Source organism: Peromyscus leucopus, chromosome 12 (genome assembly GCF_004664715.2).
Source record: "Peromyscus leucopus breed LL Stock chromosome 12, UCI_PerLeu_2.1, whole genome shotgun sequence".
NCBI lineage: Eukaryota > Metazoa > Chordata > Mammalia > Rodentia > Cricetidae > Peromyscus > Peromyscus leucopus.
The window spans coordinates 60146029-60172607 of record NC_051073.1 but is presented as its reverse complement, the minus strand read 5'-3'; the positions used below and the strand labels follow the sequence as shown (position 1 = coordinate 60172607).

The window sequence follows — 26579 nt, the reverse complement described above, 5'->3', positions numbered from 1 at the left end:
GTCTGCAAGCACTTTATAGACCGAGCTACCCCAACCCCTCCATTCCACCCTTAGACTGAGCTACCCCAATCCCCCACTCCACCCTTAGACTGAGCTACCCCAACCCCCCACTCCACCCTTAGACTGAGCTACCCCAACCCCCCACTCCACCCTTAGACTGAGCTACCCCAATCCCCCACTCCACCCTTAGAAGATCTCACTGTGTAGCCCAGGCTGACCACAAATCTTCAATCCTCCTGCCTCAGCCTTCTGGGATTTCAGATGTGTACCACCATGGCTACCTTTTGTCATCTGCCTTTTGATGTTATTTTTAGTGGCAAGGGTTTACACTTTCATGCAGATGTTTATATTTTCAGTGACATCAAATTTGTCAAGATTTTCTTTGATGATGTCTGGATTTTGTTGTAGTTTTCACTCCAAGGTCCGAAGGATTCTGTTCAAAATTTTCTTCCAGTATTTTCACGACTTTACCCTTAACATTCAGATCTCAAATTCAGTTTGAAATTTTCTTGGCATAAAATGTGAGCTCAGAATTGGACTTGAGGGGCTGGAGAGATGGTTCAGCAGTTAAGAGCACTGGCTGCTCTTCCAGAGGACCCAGGTTCAATCCCCAGCACCCACATGGCGGCTCACAACTGTCTGCAACTCCAGTTCCAGGGGATCTGACACCTTCACACCAATGCACATAAAATAAATTTAAGTAAATTATTTAAAAAATTGGACATGAATCTGAGCTTTTCTTTCTACACATGACTGCCCATTGCCCCAGTTCCATTTATTAAATGGATCCCACCTTTATCATTAAAGCTAATTTTAAAGCATTTGGAATCATAATAGAAAAGGCTCTATAATTTGTCAATTTTGTCCAGAATACCATTACAAGGGAAATTAGCTTTCAAGATATGATCTATAACTTTGCGTTATTAGAGCAGAGTAACATAAATACAATATAAATTTATTTTTAAAAAACCCTCTGGGGCCGTTGACGGCCCCGAGGAAACCGAGAGAAGTGGGCATTGATGGAAGGCGCACTTGATGAGATTGAGCGTTTCATTGCAGGTCTTTCCCGCTGGCCTGCTTCCAGGAGCTGAGGCGGCAGAGGGGCCCACCATGGTTGGTCCAGGACCCCTGGCTGTCTCCATGTTGCTGCCCAGCCTCACCCTGCTGGTGTCCCACCTCTCCAGCTCCCAGGACATCTCCGGTGAGCTCAGCAGCGAGCAGCAGCTGTGTGCCCGGAAGGAGCACCCTATCGTGGCCTTTGAAGGTGAGAGCACCCCGCACTGTCCTGAAGGACTTGGGTCAGTCCTTATGAGGGCCTTCCTGTCTGAAGCCCTTCCTGTAGGTCCGGAGACCCTTCCTCTGATAGCTGTTTTAAGGCTAGGCAACAGTGATCTGGGGAGCTCTGATTAATCCAGATAAAGTAGATGATTTTACCCGGGCCCTTCACCACACCCACGCTGGAACAGTTATTGTCTTTCTGTAGGCTCTTTGGATGGAGGATGAAGTTAATGGATGCCCCGGTGGGAGGGACTCCGATTTGGTTGGTGGTCTCAGCTCTGGAGGTTCTCAAAGTGCAGGCTCCTTTTCTTGGCTTCTCTGAGGGCAGGAGGGAGATGACTCACTCACCCAAGAGGAAGAGCCTAGAGGATCTCTGGAAGGCGTCCTTCTTGCTCTAAGCTGGCTGCAGGGATGCCTGTCTTTGGAGTCCTGGGAACCCCCAGCAGAAGGGGCCCTGGTGACTCATAACTCCTCTGCCTGTCAAGGGAGAGCGTGGGAGTGTCCTATTAAAGGGTTTCCCAATCTTGGATGTGCACATCCCTGGATGTATTCCAGGGGGTCCATAAGTTCTCCAGAATTTCTAAAATTAGGAACAGCCATTAGATAGATGATAACCAAAAAATAAAACACAAATCTCAGAGAGGCCTAGATCATCTCCCACGACCTGTTAAGCCATCTGAATGTCCCTGGTCACATTCATACGCTGGGAACCGCCTACATGGCAGCTCATACTGGAATCTGCAGAGGAGATGACAGGGTCCCCTGGTTCTTAATACTGACCAACACTGGCTTTGTCACTCTCTGTACTAACCCTTCAGGGGAGGGCGGGTAGGAAGACCCAGGCCTGGGGACTGAAGGGACTTGTCGGAGCCAGCCCTCAAGGTCAGTCTCCTGATGTTACTACCATTGACAAGCCATCAGACACTCAGCCTCCCCAGACCTGTCCTGCCATGTGGAGGAAGCAAGTATGGAAACCAGAGTGGAAAATCAATCACTGAGTCCGAGGCCGGGGTGGGATTTGAGGGGTAGGATGGGAGGAGAGGCTGAGGCCTTCTAGATGTTCAGGCTCCCAGCTGTGTGCCGGCTCCCTTCTCCGGAGGAAAACTTCCAGCTGTCTTCTCCACGCTGACTTGTTTGAGCTGGGAGCCTGGCTTTGAAGGCTTAAGTGGATTATAGGAAATTAGCGATGTCTTCAGTGTACAAAACGTGCGCACACTCTCAGACTTCTGATGGCTTCTGGTGGCTCTGAGGGGAAGGACTGAGTGAGGCGGCAGGCACCGAAGGAGCAGTCTTCCCAGGGCTGTCATCATGCCAGGAGATGCCCGTGACAGCTCTTAATGCAATATTCCCTGTCAGGGACTTTGCGTGGAGGCCGGGGGGGGTCCAGCTGACCCAGAGGGATCTCACCCCTTCCCCTTGTCAGAGGGTCTGTATGGGGTACTGGGCTGAAGGGGAGACAGGAAAAGTGAAGTTGGGTTCTGAGTTCCTGGGCTTCCAATGAGCAATTTTAATCATTATGTGGGAACTAAATGCACCTGACTGTCCACCCCACCCTCTTACAGAATGAATGACTCGGCCACATCATCATCACTATCCTGACAGTTTTGGGTTGTCACACCCATTCACAAAATTAGTGTGTGTGTGTGTGTGTGTGTGTGTGTGTGTGTGCGCGCGTGCGCGCGCACATATGTATGTATGTTTTCCTGGGGACTGGGGCCAAGGACTCATGCATGGTAGGTGCACCATATTTGAATTATTTGAACGACCCTGCTCGGTGCCAGGCATGGACCAGTTGCTATGGGACCTCAGAGGCAAGCACGTGTTTCCTTTGGTGCTCAGTCATTTTCTATTATTCCTCAAAGGTCTGAGCCCATAGCAGCTCTGTTTCCTGGGTCTCCTCACATCTGTAGTACACTGAGCACACAGTAGGTCCCATGGGGGAGGGGCTGTTCCAGGGAAGTCGTTCTAATCCAGCTCAACACCAACCACTTCCAAGCCCCCAGACCTTATGCTGCACATCTGAGTGAGCCACGGGCCTCCCACCTTGCAGCGCAAGCTGCCTTCTCTTCCCCAGACACCTGACAGATCTGTGACTAACCCCCAAGCATCGGGCAGTGGCAGAAGCAGACTGGCGGCTTTTTGTTATATACGGTTCAATTTCCTCCTGTGGGTTCCTTTTGAGGAGGCCCACCTGGGTTTCTCTTTGGCCTGTGTATTATTCGTTTGCCACAGCATGCCCTTTGTAGATGGCAGGGAGAAGCCAGCCCGGAGTTAACACTGGCAGTGGTTAATCCACAAAGTGGGTAATTGAATTGACTATAATTAAAATCACAGGCGCGTCATGGAGAATGTCATTTTTCTCTTAAAGTCGCCGTCCAAAGCCTCCGCTGCACACGGAGCTCAGAACGTGCTTGGTGTTTTAAAGCCTTCCCTCTGGTCCCCTTTGCCTGTTTAATAAGAGGAGGCTGGCTCTCTTCCCAAGGCCTCCCCAGGACCGCGGCACTGCGCCCAGCCATGGCCCCCTCATGTGGGCCATGACTGTGTGAGTTCCTTCAGAGCTGGGGGAGAGGGACACCAACAGAAAGAGGCCCCCACTTCCACCTCCTCGCTGTCCTCGAAGCCCAGTTTCCTCCTTGCCTCTCCCCACGGAGAACAGACCTGAAAGGAGACCCCGCTGAGTCCTCAGGCGGTATCTGAGACCAGTCATCCCATCTCCCTCCTATCTGCTGCCCTTCACCTGAAATGCCCCGACCACCGAGAAGTGCTACCGTTAGGGACCACCTGGTCTGAGGAGGCACACCCCTGCAGAGTTACAGGAAAACCCACCGTGAATTGCACAGGGAGGGTGGAGAGGATGTGGAGACAGTCGAATCAAGGAGGTCTTCCTGGAGGAGATGAGCACTCCATTTAGTCTCGACCAAGATTTCCTGTGGCCCTGGCTCAGCTGAAAACTAGCCCACTGGACTTCAGACTCTTCTCCTTGCCCAGATGCCGTGAGACTGTATGACAATTCTTGCCAACACACAGCCACCTGCTGGGGCTTAAAGAGTTTGCTTCGTTTTGTTGCAGGATTTTTCTCCCTCACCCTTTTTTTTTCTTTCCCTTTTTTTTTTTTTATCATGCATATCACAGTTTTCTGAAAAACATCCAACTTGCAAAACCTCCAGCTCTCCCGGGAGTGATTAAGTGTTTGCCTGTCGTGCAGAAATGAAGGGCCGCTTTTACTCTGTAGTGGAGGGATAATGAGCAATGATTTATATCTCTTGGCTCTCTCTCTCTCACACACACACACACACACACACACACACACACACACACACACACACCCTTCTGGACGTTGTGTAACAGTTGTTCACAGTGGAGAGAAAGCATGGGGCTTCCCCATCAGCATCCTCCCCTCCTCCCTCCCCCCCCCCTCCAAGCACAGGACCTGCAAGAGAAGTTCCAGTACTATGGATCAACCTGGGAGAAGTGGGTCTCCAGGAGAGGGATCGAGGAAAAGTCGGCCAGCTTCCACCCATCAATTAGACCACGAGGCCCTTTCTTTGCCCACCCAGTCCCCATGAAAGGCTTTGGCTTTGACAGGAAGAGTGTGCACCCAAAGACAGAGGTAGACACTGACCGCCCAACCTCTGCCCCTCCGTGGTATCTTTTTTTTTTTTTATTAAATTTTTAAATCTATTTTACATACCAACTACAGTTTCCCTTCCCTCCTCTCCTCCATTCCATTCCCCCCACCTCCTTCCCCCCATCCATTCCTCAGAAAGGGTAAGGCCTCCCATGGGAGTCAACAAAGCCTGGCATATCAAGTCGAGGCAGAATCAAGCACCTCTCCCCTGCATCAAGGCTGAACAAGGAATCCCACCATAGGGAACAGGCTCCAAAAAGCCAGCTCATGCACCAGGGCCAGATCCTGGTCTGACTACTAGGGGCCCCACAAATAGAACACGCTACACAACGGTCACCCACACGCAGAGGGCCTGGGTCCGTCCCACACAGGCTCCCTAGCTGTCGGTCTATCTTATCAGAAAGCCCGATCCTCTTTCTAGGAGTTGAATTCATTCACGAATTCAAACGCTGTTATAAGGGTGGGGCCTGGAGGTATCTGGAGCCAGGGCAAACCGCCAGGCTGAACACACACTGCGGAAGAATAAGGATGTCAGGTAGCAGAAGCCTGTAGGGTGTCTTCAATCCTGCTGGGTGGAGTCAGGGAAGTCTTGGAAGAGGTGGGGATGGGGCTGGCAGAACTGTATTATTAAAGGGATCATGGAGGCCGGGCGGTGGTGGCGCACGCCTTCAATCCCAGCACTCGGGAGGCAGAGCCAGGTGGATCTCTGTGAGTTCGAGGCCAGTCTGGGCTACCGAGTGAGTTCCAGGAAAGGTGCAAAGCTACACAGAGAAACCCTGTCTTGAAAAAACCAAAATAATAATAATAATAAAAAATAAAGGGATCATGGAGTACAAAGGTTTGTGGGCTCTAAGGAATGGATTAGGGAAGTACGAAACGTTCTAGATTAGCGTGGGTGGAGTGAAGAGCTTGAGTGAAGGTAAGTAAATAACAAATGCCAGGCAGTTAGCTGGGGAAGTCAGTGAGGCCAGAGCCCAAAGGTCACAGGAGTTGAGACATGTTTGGGGTTGCTTCGAGGGATCTAAACCCTGAGACTGGCGTAGCTATGCTGAAATATCACTCGAGTTGCCTGTGGGAAGTGAACCGGAGGGACAGACATGGGAGGCAGGCCAGTTAGGAGGTTGTTGGCACCAGTCCAGGCAAAAAAAAAGGACAGTGGCTTGCATCGGGGTGAGGTCTGGGGTGAAAGAAGTCAGTGAAGCTTGGGGGAAAAGCAAACCGGGTATGTATCGAGGTGGCTGCTCGGGTCTCTGGGAGAACCAAGGGTGATTACAGGTTTTCCTTTGTGCGAGGCAGAGTCCTCCGCAGAGACAAATGGCGACAACACTCTAGTCCCCGACGGAGGTCACAAGGCTGGCTGCTCACAGCGGCGGACAGGTGAAACTCAGATCTCCTGGGGGCTTCAGCCCTCCTCCACCTCAGCCTGTCACTCATCTTCTCTGGGTTGATGCTGCCGAAGCTGGACGCTTCCAACAGTAACGGAAGGTCTCTCTCACCAGATCTGAAGCCATGGGTCTCCAACTTCACCTATCCTGGAGTCCGGGATTTCTCCCAGCTTGCTCTTGACCCCTCCAGGAACCAGCTCATCGTGGGAGCTAGGTAATGGGGTACAGAAGATAGGGGAGAGAAGGGAGCACTTGGAATGGGGTAGAGGGGATTGTCTTAGTTAGGATTTCTATTGCTGTGATGAAACACCATGACCAAAAAGCAAGTTGGGGAGGACAGGGTTTGTTTGGCTTACACTTCAGCCTTGCTGTTCATCACTGAAGGAAGTCAGGACAGGAACTCAGACAGGGCAGGATCCTGGAAGCAGGAGCTGACGCAGAAGCCATGGAGTAACCGGCTTGTTTCCCCTGGCTGCTCAGCTTACCTTCTTAAAGAGCCCAGGACCAGCAGCCTAGGGACGGCACCACCCACCATGGGCGGGTCCTCCTTCAGTGATCACTAAATGAGAAAATACCTTACAGCTGGGTCTCATCGAGGCATTTTCTCAGCTGAGGCTCCTTCCTTTCTGATGACTCTAGCTTGTGTCACGTTGACAGACGAAACCAGCCGGTACAGGGATACTACTGGGATGAGTGCTCTGTAGACACATTGGTCTCCTGGGTCCCTGTCCTCCGTGCCAGGCCCTGTCTGTGTTAATGACTGTCTATCATCGAGTTATGAGTGCTAAGAAGGAAGGGCGTGGCCCTCAACCTCACCACCTCAGCTAGATTCATTCATCAAAAGTTGTTAGGGTAGTAAGAGCAAGGACCTCGGTCGGCCCTGATGCCAGGACCAGCCGGGTTAGAGGTGCCCAGGAGCCCCCTGCTGGCCATCTGGCTGTCTGCACTTCGGGTGCCGGCGTGGGTCATATGCTTCTTTTATAAAGGGCCTCATGTTCTGTAGCCTGTCCACCTTTGTCCCCCACTGTCCAGATCCAGATTCAGAAGCAAAACTACATCTTCCAGGCTTCCAGGCAGAAAGGGACCATTCATTGCCCATGAGGAGCTTAGAGATAAGGCTGGGGTCCCTAGGCCAGCTTCCCCCATAGCCCCTGGGAACTTACCGAAAGGTAATACTTGAGTCTTCCCCAGTCTCTTGGGTCAGAAACGGTAGGACTAGGCTCCAGCCTTGTTTCAACAAGGCCTCCCATGTTGAAATGGTCTGACCCAGCACCACACAGCAAGAAGACACAGGCTTGGGACTAGAACTCAGACCTCCTAACTCCAGGGCTATGGGTCTGTGTTGGGACAGTTGAAAGCATGGCATTCTGGCTCAGCTTGTGCAGGTGAGAAGGACACTCCAGGTGACGCCATGGAACTGGCCATGCCTGCCCTTTCGTTCTCCCCCTTTTGTTTGCTGTGTGAAAAGGAGGTGAGTCACCTACAAAGCTCTCGTCTGCAGTCAGCTGAGCTGGGTCCTTAGTCTGGGCAAACGACCTTGGAGCCTCGGTTTCCTCTTCCATGGCCAACCTCCCAGGGATGCTGGGATGCTGGAGCTGAGAGCTTTTAAAATTTTTCTGAATGAAGTATCATTTTATAGCAGCATTGTATGTGTTACAGTGTAACATGCCAGCTACATATAATATTCAATAAGAACCAAGCCATCCCTCCCACGAGCAGGCCCCTCTAGGCGCTCCCAGCATCCTCTGAGAGATGGTCTGTATAGATGCAGACAGACCAGAGTGTGGGCTTTCTTTCCCAGTAAAGACAGCACTTGTTTTGCTTTCTATTTTGAGAAGTTGGCCCACTCATGAATAGAGAGATTTCACATCACCTGCTCTCAGGTCCTGCCTGTGGCAACATCATATATACATTATATATATATATATATATATATATTATATATATATATATATATATATATATATATATAATACAGAACTATAACCTGGAAACTGATATTCATGCCATTCTTTCTCCTGGCTAAGGTTTCACCAACCAGCACTTTGAGCAGCATATGTCCATTCACATCTGTAACCCTAGCATTACGGATGCTGAGGCAGGAGGATCACCTTGAGTTCAGGATAAGCCCAGGCTACATAGTGAGGCCTTGTCTCCAAAGATGAAAAAGCAAAGCAAACAAACAGGGCTAGTGAGATGGCCAATAAAGGAGCTTGCTGCCAAACCTGACGATCTGAATTCAATCCCCAGGACCTGCGTGCATGCACGGCACTCACATGCTCCCGCATGTGCACACACACACACACACACACACACACACACACACACACCCCATAAATTAAAATATAATACATACTAAAAACAAACAAACCCCCAAACATACATAGACACCTTTTATACCCAAAGAGTAGCATCCCAAGACTGTGCTCTGAACCTGAAGACAGCATTGGAAAGAAAAAACAAAAAAATGTTTGTTTCAGGACTGCCACACGCACGACGTTATACGGCAGCTGTGTGATAAATCAGGTAACACATGTAGTACACCACACAACAGGTAATCTAGTGTATGTAGGAAACCACGCATGTAGAAAATAATCCGGGCTTCACTGTCAGCCCTGGGGGCACATGCTGTGATGGCTCCCATTTTGTAGATGAGAAAGAGTGACAGAGAGGTTGCCACCTGCCTGTGGTCACACTGTCCCCCAGATCCACTTTGGGTCTCCCATGAAGAAGGTGGTTATGTTTTCTGTCTGCAGGTTTTCTTCATGTATGTAGCTAGAGGCACAGCTTCTCCTGGACCTTTGAGCCCAGCTCTACCTTTAAAGAAGGAGGCATTCTATCCTGGACTGGTCCTTTCTGCCCTTAGAGCTGGTGTCCTGGATCCTGGGCTCTTTCTGATGTTCCACACTTGTTTTTTTTTTCTGAGCACCCCCCTCCCCCCGCCTCTGCCTGATTTTTTCCCCCTTCTCTCCTCAACACCCCTGGACCTCCGGAATCCAGGCTGGGGAAATGTTTTTATCCATCTATAGCCTGCCTTATTCCCTATGGGATCGGGAGCTGGGCGGGATGCAATGGTTTCCTGCTCACATCTCCCAGCTCCCTGAGAGCTGACTGAGATGTTATGATGGATGATTTTTGATGGGATAAAAATGAATCGAGTGATGTGATGTTTCCCCTAATTTGTTAAAGCTGTGAGCAGATGCCGACATTACCTGAGCACACAGCTGGGATGGAGCCACAAGCTGGAGTCCATCTGTCCCGGGGCCAGGAGAACGGAGGCCAGGAAGCTCTGCCAAGGACCTGGAGAGGGGGCTGGGGAGGGACAGCAGAGGCTTGGAGCCAAGGTCATGGGCAAGGCCACCCCGCCCTAGGCCAGTGGAGAAGCAGCGTGAATCTCCTTCTGGGCCAGCAGCCAAGTCATGAGAGGAATCTCCCAGCCTTCAGTGTCCCGTTCCCACCCCTGCCCTCCTTCCCTTTCTGGCTCAGTCTCTCCTCGTCTCTTCTCAGCACAGCTGAGGTGGCCAGAAGTTCCTAGATTAATTATTCCTAAAAAGTTCAGGAACCTGAAGAGAGATGGCCAAAGGCAGATAGAAAAAGGAAAGAAGGTTCTTTGGGAAAAAAAAAACCAAGCTACATCTGCTTTTCATTAATAAAGCCTTTTAATGTGTCTCCACGGGACCATGAAGAAGTCAGGCATGAACTAGTTCTCCATTTTGCGGACACAGACACCGAGGCCCACCAGGCCCCATTAAACAGTGGAGCTGGGAATCCCACCTCTTTCTGCTACAGAGTCTATTCTCAGAGCCTGAACTCGTTGTGATGGCACATTCTGACCCTCCCCACCACCCTCGTGACTCCCAAATTCTAAGTCTTGGTCATCTGGCTGCTAGAGCTCAAACAGAATCGGTGGTGCTGAATTTGATGATGTTAGCATCATCATCACCATCATCATCATCATCATCATCATCATCACAGTTAAGGCTTGTGAGCCACCAGCTGTCACATGAGAGTGGTGTAGAGGCTGGACTACATATAAACATATATGTAGGACTGTGCAGGCTGGGCTGGGGAGACAGTAGTCCAGGGAGAGGCTGTGGAAAAGGCAAATCTAGAGTCACTGGGTAGAGGTGAGGCTTCACACAGAACCCCGGGGCCTCTGTGGGAGCCTATCTGCCTCCCTGCAAGAGGTCTTGAGGATTCAGTTGAACAGAAACAGGCTCCATGGTTAGGAAAGGTGAGGTCACAAACTAAACAAAGCCATTTAGTTTGCAGGTCTTAACTGACCTTATCTTGATTCTAGAATCTGGTGGACGTGGCCGAAGAGGTTGGCTTTATAGACAGAGAAGGGAAGCAGGGGCATGGGGATGGGAACAGAACAAAGTGGACCAGTCACTTCAAAATTACCTGCCTTGTAAAGTGGACATAGGGAGATAGAAAATAGAAGACTAGTCATCGTTAGCTCCAGGTGATGTCGCATGACTCAGGGCAGAGAGCACTTCACTATCATGGCAACAGAAACTAGCCTGGCTGGGAATGTGGTCCTTCTCTTCCCCCAGTTTCTCAGAAGAAGGTCAGTTTTGCTTTCATGATGAGCATCGAACATGAGCATAGGCGATTCCATTTTGATTTTTCAGTCTGGTGCATCGGGGCCTCTTATGAATACTTAGTCCAAAACAATGGCATTCTGTTAGCTCTATTTAACAGTGGATCCGGGCAGTTCCTTCCTGCGCTTGCTGGGTCAGCCAGGAGCAGATACTCCACCAAGTCTACAGGTTTATCCGCTCATTCCTCCCAACTCTTCAGTTTACCATCTCTGTGACTTGGACCATTACACACCCTGCCTCCTGTAAAATGGAGTTTCCTGTAGCTACTGCCAGGCTGGGTGAAGGTTCAATGAACTAACCAAGGTGAAGCTCTTCCTTGGGGTTGGCTCACCCTAAGTCCTGCAGAGGACATCTTCCTGGCACCCCATGAGACCTGGGCTGGGAGATTGCCTTCCGGGGTCCTACCTACAGAGTCAGTGACTTGTGGTTTTCATTCTGTTTATTTTATTTTCACAGGAACTACCTCTTCAGACTCAGCCTTGCCAATGTTTCCCTTCTTCAGGTACATTTGCTTTTCTTCCCTTCCTGTGTTTTTTTTTTTCTGTATTTGGAAGCTGGGAGCTGGGCAGTGTGAGTAGCGGGATACCTAATCATCCCCTAGGATCAACTGCAGGAACCCCCTATTCTTTTCCTGGTCACCAACTAAAACCCTGCTTATCAAAGCCACCGCTGGGAGGACACGTGGAAATGGGGTGCAGAGCACTCACCCGTGGAGGCACACACAGGTCTCATGCATTGTGCTGAGGAGCTTGACAAAGGAAGGAAAAGGGGCCACCAGGCTGAGGTGCCCCCACCCGTCGGCTGGGACGGAGGACTTTGCCAAGATGCAGAACTTTCGGGCTAAAAATGGGACTCTACAGAGCAAACGAGGCCAGTGAGTCACACTGAGTACAAAGCCCAACCCAGAGTTTGGGCCTCAGGGGAAATGGTGTCCCTGGCTCCTTTCTTAGCTTGGCCTGAGAGATCCTGGTCTATCTCGGCATTTTCATTGAACTGTGATTGATTTATTATCTGCTGCCAAGCCAGCCTCCCCAAGCATAATTCCCTAAGTGCTCCGAGAGGCTTTTTAATGGGACTCCTTGATCCAGAACAGTTATCCCAGATTGAGAAACAGATGCCAAACCATCCCTGCTGAGGCTGAACATTATAGAGAAAGGACAGCCATTCTTCTTCAAGGAGGGGAGAGCTTCCATTGGCCTGTCCAGGAGCTGTCCTGACAGCCTAGCATCCATTGGGCACTTATTGAATACCGGCACTGAGCTGGGAGCTTGGGGGTATTAGACAAGCAGAATCTCTGACTCCAGGGAAAGATGATGATGGATGCAAACAGTCTAGTTAGAACTCGGGCGTTAATCAAGTGCTGGGCTGTTGGGTGTGCGGCTTTGCAGCAGCAAGCAGTTAAGGAAGGGGAAACCTCCTTGATAAGCTAGTTTGACCTTCTGGTCTCCTTGCATCCAACCTGGTCCACATGCTCAGTGACTATTGTACCTCTTAGCTGGACACCAGAGGAAGTATCTAAGGGTATAAGGGATGTGCCCTTTGGGAAGGAGGGGTCAGAGGAACCTGGGAGAAGGGGAGGGTGAAAGGAAATGCCATGTATCCATTAATGCATACTTTCCCTAATCCAACCTGCCATCCATCTGATAAACACTTAATGAATATCCATAAAGGCCAAGTCTAGGCCTATGTATACTATGAGCTGATGGTGAAACATCTCCCACAGGCTCATGGGTTTTTAATACTTAATGGCCAGTTGGTGGCACTGTTTTGAGAAGTTGTGGAACCTTTAGGATATGGAGCCTACCTGGTAGATATAGGTCACTTGGGGATAGACAGCTATAACCTAGTCCCGATGCTGGCTCCGTCTCCGTTTCATGATCCATCAAGATGTGAGGAGCCTCAGACAGAGCTCCAGCCTCCACATCCTCGGCCATGCCTTTCCCACTGTAAGGGACTGTACACCTTCTGGTAATGGGCCAGGAGCCACATAAACTCCTTCTTCCCTTAAGTTGCTTCTGCCAGGTGTATGATCACAGGGATGAGAAGAGTTACTACAGCAAGGTGCTCTGCATTTACATTCTAAAGGTGAGGCCCATTTCTTTACCCCAAGGAATGCGCACAAGACAGTTTAGGATTCCTTTTCCTGTAAGAGGACCACGTGTCATGTCCCTGCAGGCCAGACCTATGGCATGCCAAGTTCCCAGAGTCACCAGTCCATGCTCACAGTGGACAGCCCAGAGACTAACTTCTAATTGGCATCCGTAGGCGACAAAGCCAAACCTGACTTTGGTCGGGACATGGGGGAAGCCAGCCCAGAGGTTCCAAACAAAGGTGAAGCAGGTGATCCAGGGGGCCTGCCCTGAGCACCTGGCAGTTGCTTTTTATTGGTTTCCCATGGTCGGCAAAGGAAGGTCCTCTGGCCCTGGAGAGTGGGGAAAGGCAGAAGAGTGAGATGTAGAGAAATAATGGCAGAGCTGTGAGAAGCTGCAGGGGATGGTGGCCCGAGGCAGGAGGAACCCTCCAGGCCCAGCAGGGTCTGCCGAGCTATTGAGAGGTGTTGCCTTTGAGCTGGAGCTCAAAGGCTGTGTTTGCCTGGAAGCAAAGGGGAGAACAGAGGGATGAGATAACATAGCACTGTAGGGGGGGGGCAGGATCAGAGAGTAGGAGGTGGGAGGTGAAGCCCTGGGGGAGAGAGGGGTCTTCATGGCTGATCTGTGGAGGGGTCCACATATTATTTGGAAGGCAATAGAGATCCACTAATGAGTTTAAACAGAGAAGTGACAGGAATAGACTTGTCATTTAGGTCACCTGACCCAGAGCAGGTACTGGAGACGTGGAGGAAGCAGCCGGGAGACAACTGTGATTGTCCAGCTGAGTGATGAAAAGGCTTGAGGGGGGGGGGCAATGGAAGAGGGATGAGGACAGGAAGGAAATCTTAATGTGATAAGGTCATACAGGGCCGTAGCCTCACATAACCCGAGAATCATCAGGCATGCTGACTTGTATATAATGGATTTAGTCATGCTTGGACCATAGGGGTGACATCTAGGTTCCTGGCTTACACAGCTGGCTACCATAAATTAGGATGGCTGTAGACCATTGGCTCCCTTGCCTGTGCCCCAGAACTGCTAGGAGAGCTTTGACAGGCACCTCTGGTACCTCAGAGGTTCTCATTTGATTGCTCGGGGTTCAGCCTGGACCCTGGGGTTTTCAAAAGCTCACAAGTAATTGCAATGGGTAGCTAAATTTAGGGACCACTGCTGTAGGATGTCGAGAAAGCCTTATCTGGGGTGCTGCCCCGCTGGCTCGGCCTCCCCTGGCCTCCTCTCTAGCTGGTCCACAGGACATAAGTCATGTACCTTTCTGGATGTTCAGACCGGGAACTGGGGTTTGCTCCATCTACTCCAGTGTTGATAGGGTCTTAGCATAGACAGACACCTATGATACCCCCAGAGCTCATGCTTGGAATCGGGGTTCAGCTTCAATGGGGTTCTCTTTAGAGCACCTGCAAACCAACTCCAAGAGCACCAAGACCTCACCCTCACCAGCATGGCTGCTAAAGGTTCAACCTTAAAATTCAGGCTGGGTTCTTCTAACAGAACCGAGGAGGGAGATTAATACATCGATGCCATTGTTAACTATTCTAGAAGGCACTGTCTGGCCACAAAGGTGGCGGGCGAGCAAGTAAGAGGTTGTGGCAGGCCATCCGGTGCCTTGAAGTGGGTGGCAGACCTGGGGCTCTGGTCAGTCGCCTGGCCTGAGTAGAAAACCCTGGCTTTGGGCTCTAAGTACCCACTCTGTCATGTGACCTGGCACACCCTCTTTGGAGAACCGCACTCCCCGTCCTGGGTATTGACAATGACGAGGTGCTCAGCAGCACCCAAAGGCTGGAAATGGGCTGTACAATTGCACTGACAGGGGAGGGGGGCCACTAAGCTGTCCACTGGGCCCCAGAGTGTGATTTGAGTCAATTTAAACCTCAAGTGATTTACTGATGCTTTAAATAATTGACATCTGTTTAAAAAGAAATCTAAGTGCAAACAGTTTATGCAAACCAGTGTCCATTAAAGGGACCTCTAAGAACCTAAGCACTATTAAACAGTTGATGTAAGCGATTGTTCCTTAAGGAGAATTGAAATCCTCAGCTCCTTCCCAACCCTCAAGTACTACAGAGGGGGAGTGTGGTGTGTGTGTGTGTGTGTGTGTGTGTGTGTGTGTGTGTGTGCAAGTGTGTGTGAGTGTGCAAGTGTGTGTGAGAATGTGTATGTGTGTGAGTGTGCAAGAGTGTGAGTGTGTGTGTGTGTATGTGTATGTGTGTGCGTATAGGGTAAAGTGAGGGCAGCATAACTCAACCAATGGTCATCAGCATCTTCAAAAAGGTGTGTGATCTGCCATGCTGGAGGCTAGGGGAGGCCAGCATGATGCTAGCCTGAATTTGCCAAGTAGGCACTCATGAATGACCTTCATCAAGGCAGTTCCAGGGCCTAATTGCTACCATGTTATGATCTTAGGGTACCAGCAGGCCTGTAGGAACAGAAATGATTATGTTGGTATACATACACACTAAAACATGTAATAGGACTTTTTGCAGGGATTGGGAAGACATTGGGGGTGATCCCAGTTCTCTTCTAGCTTGCCTCCCATCCTCCACATTTGGGCCCAGCAGCCTGGGGCTGTTAATAGTTTAGACTCTGCTCAGTGGTGAACTCAATGCTCAGATAGTGCTGATGCTAAGTGGTCATCTCTGATGTGTCTAGGGGAGCTGCCATGTCCACACAGCGACCATTCTGTTCGTATCCTGGTGGCTTACCTGCTCTTCCTTGTAGACCAATTTCTAAACAGTCTTATTAAATAAGAAACACAGAGCCAAATACAGAGGTAATAGCCGGAGAGATCAGAGTGAATAGCCATGACTAGCCTTAGCTTACCACCAGCAATAGCTTCCACAGAGAGCTTCTTCTCGTCTAACCTGTGTTTTTATTGCCTTTCTGTTCTGCCTTCTCATTGGCTCTAAGCCCAGCCACATGACTTCCTCGTCACTGCCTGTCTATACAGACCTCCAGGTCTCTATGGTTGGTACTGGGATTAAAGGCGCATGTGACCACGCTTGGCTGTGTCCTTGACCACACTGAGACTCTGCCTGCCACATGATCGGATTAAGGGCATGTGCTACCACTGCCTGACTTCTGTTTATTATGGCTCGCTGACCTCTGATCTCCAGGCAAACTTTATTTATTAACATACAAATAAAATATCACATTTCATCACAGATAAAATATCACCACACTTCCTCGTAGCACAGAAACCACAGGTAAGCTTACCTGAGATCATCACCTGGAATTTCTGAGGCAGTCCAAGTAGAAAGCGTTCTTCTTGCTGTTGACAACACAATCCTGCCTACCTCCACTGCCTCACAGGAACCCACCAAAGGCACGCAGGGAGTTGTGATAGGGATAGGTACACATGCACACAACAGAGAGAATGAGAGGGAACACGTCTGTGGAGAAGAAAAGTCTCTCTTCTTCCATCTGGGGGATGGAAGTGGATGGAAGGATCATCCTGACTTAACAGAGCTGAGTAACTTACAGAGGGGGTGTGGCAGGAAAGCAAGCCGAGTCTCCAGAAAATCTCAGACTGAGGTACCTGGTATTATAGAATAAAGACAGCTGAAACAGGCCACTTTCTAAACAGAAAGACTGGAACCAGGTCTCCTTCACCCAATAAAAGAGGTTGAGACCTCTTCTTCAGAGTCCCAATGGAGAGTTCATGTTTAGAGTCTATAGGAAGGATGGAGGGCACTCATGGGGTATGGGTCTAGAACAAAGAACTCAAGTTTAAATCTTTCACCCTTCCCTGCTCCCAGACTGGAGAACGAAGGAATCTTTGCTGGAGAAACTCAGTGAGTTCAGAGACCAGACTTCTAGAGTATGACGGAGATGGGATTCCTGGGGGAAGCTTAAGAGAGAGACCCCCCCATAAGCACCTAAGAACTCTGCCCACAGAGTTCCCAGTGTGATGTTTGGTACTTAAAAGCAATTGTTCGTGGTGTAAAATAGCACACACACACACGAGAAAACAATAGCACAATAAACCAGAGCACTCAGTATTAGCTCAGGGTGACACTTGTCACATCTAGGGTCCCCACCTCCCCGTCAGGAGCCATTTGAAGCAAATCTCAGACATATCACACCAATCATGATTTCAGTACACAGAGCTTGAGATGAAGTGCAGTGGGAAAGCCCTGGCCCAGCATGGGGAAGGTTCTAGATTCCATCTCTAGCATTATTAAAAAAAAAAAAAAAAACTTAAGTTGAAAGAATTAAAGCAGGGAAGAGGTAAGCGTGGAAGGGAGGGAGGGAGAAAGGAGAGAGAGAGAGAGAGAAGTCTGGGTGGGATGGTTTGCACTCATAATCCCAGCAGACTGAGGCAACTTCAAGGCTAGCCTGGGCTATGATATCATATCTCAACAAAAGAGAGAGAGAGAGAGAGAGAGAGAGAGAGAGAGAGAGAGAGAGAGAGAGAGAGAGAGAGAAGAGAGAGAGAGAGAAAGAGAGAAAGAGAGAGAGAAGACTTCACTATACATTTCTTAAAGTTAAGGATTACTTTTAAGTGATTTAGAAATATTTTCACATCACTAAATTCTAAAGTTTTCCTAATCATATCATAAAATTTCAATATAGAGCTGGGGACATAACTCAGGGGTAGAGCTATTGCCTAGCACGTGTGAAGCCATCCCCAGGACAGTAAAAAGAAAAAAAGTCAAAATACTTTTGGACCCAAATACGCTACAGCTTCTAAAATGTCTCTTAAGTGTCCTTAAACAATGTTTCTTCATTTTCTTTTCTTTGTGTGATTTATTTATTGAAGAAACCTGGTCATGTGTCTAATAGCTTCCTGATTCTTCTAACTACAATCTAGGTGGCATAATTTATGCTCTGTCCCTGCATCAGATGTTCATTGATTGTCACAGACTTCATCAATTTGGACTCTGGCAAGATTACTGCATAGGTGCTGGATATTTTCCTCAGGAGGTACATAGAATCTCTGTCTGTGGTATTGATGATCATTTCCTAGCTCCATCTACTCTTTGGTGTTACAGTGTATTGACTAGATTGCTTCTATAAAGCAAATTCCTTTGTTATTTCATTACCCAACAATATATTTGTGTACCAAAGGCAAGCTAAGGGTTTGCTAAATGTTTCCCACAGGTTCACATTTGAATGTTTTGTCCTTGGGTAATGGCACTGTTTGGGCAAATTGTGGGACATCTAAGAGGTGAATGATCACTGGGGGCAGGCCTTGCTGTTTACAGGCCTGCTGTCTGGTTCTTGGCCCTTCCAGATGTGAGCAAGCTCCCACTGCTGCAGCCTCGAGACATAAAGCACCGTGCCTTCCCTGCCGTGATCGACCATACTCATTGACAGTTGAAGACAAATAAAACTTTCCGCCACGAAGTTGCTTTAGCTGGGCAAGAAAGGCAACTGAATAGCATACGCTAATATAGAAAAGAAAGGCATCCCCTCGCCTCTCCCTGACTTCTTCTGAGGGTTCTAGCTGGATGGGAACCAAAAGATACAAGACTGGTTAACCAGAGAAAACCATACATGTTTTCATGATTCACACATAATGGGAGATATCTACACAACAATGAAATCCAAATAAATGACCAAAGCAAAAAGCCTTTATATTTTTAAACAATGAACAACGAATTTATAGGATCTAAATTCTTAGGGATGGTGCTAAGATACATGGGGGCGGGTGTAAAAGTTAGTTGGAGAAACGTTACTCCAGTGAGTTACTTATTTTAATTACTGTTCTAGCTACCATCAGTCTCTGGTAATGAAAGCTATTGTCCTATTCTGGTACAGAGAGGATTCCTCTGCCACAAGACACTTCATTGTTTGCCACCTGTAGGAAAAGTAAAGCAAAATGGTCCTTTCTAAAGTTTCAATTCCTCAGGTGATTTCAACTTGAAACAATCAATATACCAACTTGACACACTGTTGCAGGACATGTCCTATACCCTTTCAGTATTCTGCTGTTGTGTGCTGGTTTTTAGATGAACAGCTAGCTCTCTAGTACCTTTCAATAGTGGGTTATCTATCTATCTATCTATCTATCTGTCTGTCTGTCTGTCTGTCTGTCTGTCTGTCCGTCCGTCCGTCCGTCCGTCCGTCCATCCATCCATCCATCCATCCATCTATCATCTTTTGAGGCAAGGTCTTGTGTATTCCAGGCTAGCCTCGAACTCACTTATGTAGCCAAGGATGATGGTGAAATGCTGATCCTCCTGCCTCCATCTCCCAAGTGCACCTCCATGCGGGTGTGATGCAGTGCTAGGTAGGGATCTAAGCCAGGGCTTTGTGGATGCTAAGCAAGCCCTCTCTCCAGTGAGCTGCCTCCCAGCCTCTCATTTGTTGTTATTTCAGAGTCCTGAGTTTACACTTGTTGATGTGTTTCCGCCGCCGTGGCTGCTGTTATCTTTCTTAGCTACCCCATCTGTCACAGTGGGAAGCCTCTTCAAGTCGGCTTCCGGGTCCTCTCTGTCTAATTCTATCTAGTTTGTGTGGTGTCCTAGCATTCTGGAACGACAAGATGTTCTAAGCTTGCCTTGTGCATTTACTACCCTGGATGGAACCGGCCATTTCTTCAAGAAGCTTTGGTTCTTTTCAGTGGAAAATACCTAGCAGCTTTTAAAAAATGCGCACAAATAGCCAAAAATCATCCACTTGAGGAAAGCCTTAAAATAAAGGGGAAGACCAAAATAAACATGAAACGACACAAGCTGCAAGCAGCAGAGAATATACAAGAAACAGGAAGCGTTTTAAATCCAATTACAAACTAATTTCTATCTCCTTACATATGAAAATGCTTTTATAAAGCAATAAGTTGAAAGTATGACAGCTAGCATTGCAATTAGGAAGATAAGAATCGAAGGATTCAAAGATAAAAGTTGAAGCCAAGTCTACCAAAATCAGAACAGTAGGATCAAGGAGTGAAGACTAGGGAATGCCAGAAAGCCAGAAACTGTACCAAGGCAGGTGGGTCAACCATGGGTTGGGTTAATACACTTTCCAAAATAAAGACAGGGAAGGCTGAGGAAGAAAGGGAAAAGAAAAAAGAAAAAAAAAATTTGCTAAGGCCAAGTCTTCAAGTCAAAAGTAACCCAAACTTACATCAAATTAAAAGCCCTGTTTTTAGGGGGGAGGCGGGGAGCATAAAGCTTCCAGAGTGTTAGCATTCAGACCTGCCCCTCAGGGACCCGGCCAATGAGCAGGCAATACCTTGGTGGGCCCAGTGTCCTGACAAGGTCAGTCATCTTATGTAAAGTCCTCTTTAAGAGAAAACCCCACCCCCTCCCTTCCTCTCTTGCCACAAGGTAGAGCGTACCTCTTCTCTTCCTCTCTTCCCTTTTCTCTTTCCCTTCTTTCTGCTTTCCCTCTCTTCCCTTCTCCCTTCCCCCCAATAAAACTTTCCACGTGAGTGCTATCGTATGACGTGAGTACGTGCCCCTTGGCCCCAACCTGCCAAGGCTGCCTCCATGCCGGTTTTAAAATACAACACACAGTCTAAAGAAAACAGAATGGCATTCTTCTGACAGATGAGGAGGAAGAATTACACCAGATTCTTCAGGTGATCCCAGAATAGAGAAGACGATGGATAAATGTTTATAAAACTGGGTGGGGGCTATCGTCACTTAGAATTCTGCATGAAAACCATCAGTATGAAGAAAGAATCAATCAGACACAAGTGAACTCTAAAAACTGATCCACAACGTTCCTTCTTAGGAAGATACTAGAGTTGTATGCCACCAAAGTAAGCAAGCGAATCAAGAACCAAGGCAACTTGGCTTCGGGAAGCAGAAGAGAGGCAAAGCCCTCGTTTTAGCCAGCAGGAGGCCTCACAAGCAATGGGTTCACTGGGAGGTTGGGATATGAAGATGAGGAAGGAAACTAATAGATTATCAGAATCACTTGTGCACACAGAAATGATTTGGAAAGGCATTTCTTTTGGAACATTTGAGAAAAATCAATGGAGAAGGTTGTTGGAGAAAGGAAGCCATCTCTGATTATGAGTATTTGATTGACGTTCGGATAACCATTTTCACAGTTTAATGAGTCTGAAGTCAGGGGTGTCTCCCAATGGACAGCATCTTGAAGTCATGCTAGCCACAGTTACACTTCAGTCCTGATGTGGTTGTTGTAGCCTGGGCAGGTGTCATTATTCATGCCGTCTGACTGGTCAGCAGCAGTCCCTTTGGCACGACAGTCATTGGAAGAGCCTACAAGAAAGACGAATCTGGATGGGTCAGAGACCCGTGGAGGGACACCTCTGGTGAGATCAAGAGAGGATTGCATCGAGACTTGCAGACCAGTCAGTGGCTCAGAAGCAAGTCCTGAAGATCAGGATGAAGCGCTCTGAGAATCCCTGCCTTGCTGACACCTGGGTGGTTCGACGAATGATGTTCTAGATAAAAGAAAAGCAAGAATATGAAAAGTGACAGTTCCAAATAGAAAGGAATTCAGAAGAGGCGTGCACTGAATGTAAGAGGGTTAAAGACACTTAGATTTACTGAAGTTTCCTTCTTTTTTAATGTGCAAGATCAATATGTGATAGAAACACATCTCAATAAGAGCACTTCCAATAAGTTTACATTAAAATTTTAGGCGATGAAAGTATTGACTGGCAGCACATTTTCTTTCAACGTGATTTGAGTCACCGATCAGTGGCTTACCGTCAGGGAACTCTGAGGCACTAGCTGGTTGGAGGGAGAGTTTTTATGTATTTACAATCATGTGAATACCAATATCGGATCTTAGTTAAAATATGAATTGTTGAGGAAGGACACACAAGGGAGTTGTAGGTGTGCTTTGGGCTGGAGTAAAAATGGAGACAGACAAGCGGGAGAGCCTTTTCCTGTTTAAAGCTGAGTGTGAGGTGGATTTACATATTTAGGGCTTTTAGGTTTTGTGTGTGTGTGTGTGTGTGTGTGTGTGTGTGTGTGTGTGTGTGTGTGTATACATGTGTACAGGTGCTCAGGGAGGCCAAAAGAGGCTATCAAATCCCCTTCAGCTGCATTTACAGGTGCAACGTGGGTGCTGGGAACCGAACCCCATCCTCTGTAAGAGCAGCAAATGCTGACCGCTGAGCAGTCTCTCCAGCCTTGGGGTGTAGGTTTTTAATAGCTGCAGCCGGGAAGCGGATGCTGTGGGGCAAAGCCGCTCGGGGTGGAAGGAGTGGTTTTAGGGGAGATGTTAATAATGTCTTATGTTTTTAAAAATTGCACATCATTGCGTTGATAAAAAATAATTTTCAAATAAAAACGACTCTGGAAAGCCCTTTCTGTGCCGTTTCCGTTTTATAAACACACATGTCCTTGTTGGGCCATATGGTCTAACTTTTGTTTCATGGAATCTGCTGACTGTGACGGGAGGCAGAAGGCTCCTGGGTGCCTGGATCGGTGGTCTGCTTTGCAGCTTGTTCCTTACCAGCCTTGTGACCTTGATCGGATCGTTCAACCCCACTGGCTTTAGTTTTCTCCCTTACACTGAAGGGTCAAAGAGAGAACGCCAAGTCCCTGGCATGTGTCTGTGCCATTGATGAGTTCCGTACGACCTTAACTTCCCCCTTAAGAACAGGCTGGCCCCTTCGATGTGCCCCATGCAGGAACCCCAAGGCTCTGTGCGGTTTTCCATTGTCTACCTATTGTCTGTGTTTCAGTGTGGGGGGAGGGGGGTCATTGACCCTTCCTGCCCCCAGAAACCCCAAGAACTCTTATCTATCTTCTTCTCTTTTGTGGGGCTTAACCTGGGACCTGATGGGTCCTTAGGGTAACAATGCTTTATCATTTCCGTCCAGATGAACCCTGACCCTAAAGGTCATCTGCCCTTCTTTAAAGTTGAGAAGCAGACCTAGAGGGGCAGACCCAACATGCTTAGTGGAACCTGGGTGCAGGTTCTGGTTGGGGGGGGCAGCCTCTCTGTGCTCTAAGCAGCCATGCTTTTTTAGAGGTGACGGGGCGGTCTGGAAGGCAAGGATCAGCCCTGGGGCTCCCTCTTTGTTCCCAGCTTCCCATTGTCTAGCGAAGCAACTTTGTGAGGAATTGGAGCTGAGTGTATGTGAGGGGGCGCAGGGGCGGGGGGGGGGGGGGGAGAGAGAGAGAGAGAGAGAGAGAGAGAGAGATCTGCTTGCTCAGGCCTTTTAGGACAGGTTGTGTGGTTCATGTTTATACATCAGCGCTGTTGGCAGTTGCTTGTGTGAGAAGTATCACCTTTCAGCACTCTTCAGAGATGGGGAGAGAATAAACGGGGGGGGGGGGGGTGGGGGTCCTGGGTGGAGACAGCCCTCTCCTAGTGCTCTGAGCATGAGAAAGCTGTGTCTCCAGCCCCTAAGCCCACGGCGGTGTGAATGATGCCAGAGTGAAGGAGGGAGGTGGACAAAAGCTTGGTTTTCATTCCCAGCGCTCTATAAAGTGGGAAGCGTGGAGATGCCTGTGACCCCAGAACTCAGAAATCAGAGGCTGGGGGATTGGTGTTCAAGGTCCTCCTCAGCTTGTGTTTGCAAAGAGCAAACAAAATGGCAGAAGGGAACGGGAGACTTCACGAGAGGAGTAACTGAGGCGAGCGGAAGTCTTCATTTCCTGGAGCCAGCAGGGCAGAGGGCACAAACACACACAGCCTATGAAGACTCTTACCCATGGCCTACCACGTATCTTCAATTGTCACCAAGAACTCAGTGTCTACAGAGCTTGAGAGGGAAACATAACATGTTACAGGGCTTTAGTGGGACAATTACAGCTCCTGTTTCTAAGAGATCCAAAGTCTAACCTTCGGAAAGAGACCCAGGCTAGCCTCCCATTCCTTTGAGGGACTTCTGGATGGCACATTTCCTGTCCCCCACCAAGACCTAGGTGGTACTGAAAACCCTTCTTGGTCCCTTGAAGCTTCAGAGCTGTCCCGGGGAGAGGCTCCCAGAAAGCTGTGAAGGGCTAATGGAGCCCATGAAGTTGAAAGCAGGTCCCTAGGTGTCCCCACTCCAATCAAGGAGAGAAAGTGTTTGGCTGGGGACCACTCTCTAGTAAAAGACCTCAGGGTGAGAGTCTCTGACAGCCCCCCAATACCTCAGATGCTTGGAGAGAAAGCCCTACCTAACCTTCACGCTGCCATCTACCCTAACGAGCAGTGTCCAGGAGCACACCAGATCATGTCCCCGTTCCTTCCGCAGGCTACAGAGTGGGCCTCCAGTGAGGACACACGTCGCTCCTGCCAGAGCAAAGGGAAGACGGAGGTACGTGCCGGAGGCAGCAGGGGGCTCTTCGGGAAGCTTATGGTCAGATGTTGGGGGTCCTTGTGAGCATGGGGTCGCTTGCCCCAGAAGCCTGACTGGGACGAGGGTGAAGGGAGACAATGGATTCCCACAGACACAAGCTGGAACATCTCAGAGCAGTGTGGATCCAGGGCAGGGGCGTGGTAGGACATCTCGGAGCAGCGTGGATCCAGGGCAGGGGCATGGTAGGACATCTCAGAGCAGCGTGGATCCAGGGCAGGGGCATGGTAGGACATCTCAGAGCAGCGTGGATCCAGGGCAGGGGCGTGGAAGGACATCTCAGAGCAGCGTGGATCCAGGGCAGGGGCGCGGAAGGACATTCCTTGGCATCGATGATGCAGCTGTATGAAGTAACCATGCCCAGAACTACACAGGCAGAGCTGTGGCCCTCCATTGTTTTTCCTTCCCACCTCAGGAGGAGTGTCAGAACTACGTGCGAGTCCTGATTGTTTCCGGTCGGAAGGTGTTCATGTGCGGCACCAACGCCTTTTCCCCAGTGTGCTCCAGCAGACAGGTGGGCCGTTGGGAATGGCAGGCAAAGCGGGGTTTCAGGGGAAGGTGTCTTACCCGGGCACACAGGCTTGGAGTGGGGGGCTGAAAAATGTAGCAGGGTGGGTGGAGAATGTATGTCCATGAAATATTAGGACAAACGTAAAAAAAAAAAAAAAAAAAAAAAAAAAAAAAAAAAAAAAAAAAAAAAAAACTTCATCTGAAATTCAAATGGAACCTCTCTTTAGTATTGGCTATGAGATCACAGAGTGGACGTGATGAGGGTACTTGAGACATGGGAGGGTGGGGGGTGGGGTGGGGGTGGGAGGGGGACAAAACCAAGGGTCCCAGAGGAGACAGCTCTGAGGTGGAAACAACAGATGTTCTCAGGACCCCATGGTAAAGCTCTCCTCTCCCACTGTCTCCAGGTGGAAAACCTCAGCCGGACCATCGAGAAGATCAATGGCGTGGCCCGATGCCCCTATGACCCACGACACAACTCCACGGCCGTCATCTCCTCCCAGGGGGAGCTCTATGCCGCTACTGTCATTGACTTCTCAGGTCGGGACCCAGCCATCTACCGCAGCCTGGGCAATGGGCCCCCGCTTCGCACGGCCCAGTATAACTCCAAATGGCTCAATGGTAAGGTGGCCCAGGCCTGGGGCGGGTCTGTCCTGCCTTCGAAACTCCATGGGCCTTTCCCGTCTCCGTTACTTCATCAATAAAGCGGGTAGGGCAGGGGAGGTGTCTCCCCAAAGACAAAGGCACACTGGAGCTGAGCCCCAGATGTCCCAAGGACCCAGAGCAGACAAAGAACAGGCTATTAGGGGAGAGAGTTAGAAACTGAATAGAGAAGGGCTTAAGGGAGGGAAGAAATTAGGAAGGAAATGAGGAGACAGTACTTCCTGTCCCTTGAGGTTGAATACATTTCTTTACTAACTAGCTGTATGGCCTTGAGCAAGGACCAACCTGCTCTCTGCTGTGATGTTCTCATCTGTAACAGACAGGAGTCCTAGGACTTGCCTTCTATACTGTAGCGAGGATTAAATGGAGGAACCAATGAAGTCCTTATGATAGAGTATTTTATCCCATGAAGTAACACTGTTAATGAGAGCTTCACTTTACGTGGAAGTGGGACCAGGCTTCCTTGGGTCAGCAAGGAAGGATTCAAGATGCCCACCCGAGGATACTGGCACAGTCCAGTCCTTCCTACTCCGCCTTCTTCTTTCCATCCCCACAGAGCCAAATTTCGTGGCATCCTTCGACATTGGGCTGTTTGTGTATTTCTTCCTCCGGGAGAACGCAGTGGAGCATGACTGTGGACGCACTGTGTACTCTCGGGTGGCTCGAGTGTGCAAGAATGATGTGGGGGGCCGTTTCCTGCTGGAGGACACATGGACCACGTTCATGAAGGCCCGGCTCAACTGCTCCCGCCCAGGAGAGGTCCCCTTCTACTATAACGAGCTACAGAGTGCCTTCCACCTGCCCGAGCAGGACCTCATCTACGGCGTCTTCACCACCAACGTGTGAGTCCCCCCACTCTAGTGCCCAGCTTCCCTATCATTCCAGGACTTGCCCTGCCTAGCCTGGCAGCCTGGTGGGCTCAGCAAACCCTTTCTCAGAGTCTGGTGTCTGCATCCACCAAGCAGAGGTCTCCTGGCTCCTGCAGCTGGTCGTTTGTGGCTTTACCACCTCTGGAGGGGTAAGGACCTGCTCTGAGTTGCTGGGAAGGGCAGGCCCAGACCAGATGTGCAGAGAGGGAGGGGGGAGCTGCCTGATGGCTCTTAGAGGGAGAGCGTGCTGGTGAGGACAGTGATGAAGCCTGCATGGGGTGAATTGGCGGCAACCCCGGGCACCATTTCTCTATGG

At 49.4% G+C, this 26579-nt stretch overlaps 1 protein-coding gene across 3 annotated transcripts in view; it reads left to right on the top strand.

Moving 5' to 3' along the window:
• The window catches only part of Sema5b (semaphorin 5B), a 123677-nt gene that overhangs the window by 80988 nt on the left and 16110 nt on the right, over positions 1-26579 (top strand). For 2 of the 3 annotated variants that reach the window (XM_028886314.2, XM_028886315.2), the window contains exons 2-8: positions 1060-1264; positions 6406-6505; positions 11352-11397; positions 24120-24182; positions 24637-24735; positions 25139-25352; positions 25951-26236. In XM_028886314.2, coding sequence (XP_028742147.1) covers positions 1111-1264; positions 6406-6505; positions 11352-11397; positions 24120-24182; positions 24637-24735; positions 25139-25352; positions 25951-26236 — 962 coding nt within the window. In that variant the 5' untranslated portion in view covers positions 1060-1110. Of the gene's footprint in view, positions 1-1059; positions 1265-6405; positions 6506-11351; positions 11398-24119; positions 24183-24636; positions 24736-24918; positions 24995-25138; positions 25353-25950; positions 26237-26579 lie in introns of those variants that run through there. The other variant, XM_037209781.1, reaches the window with a different exon arrangement.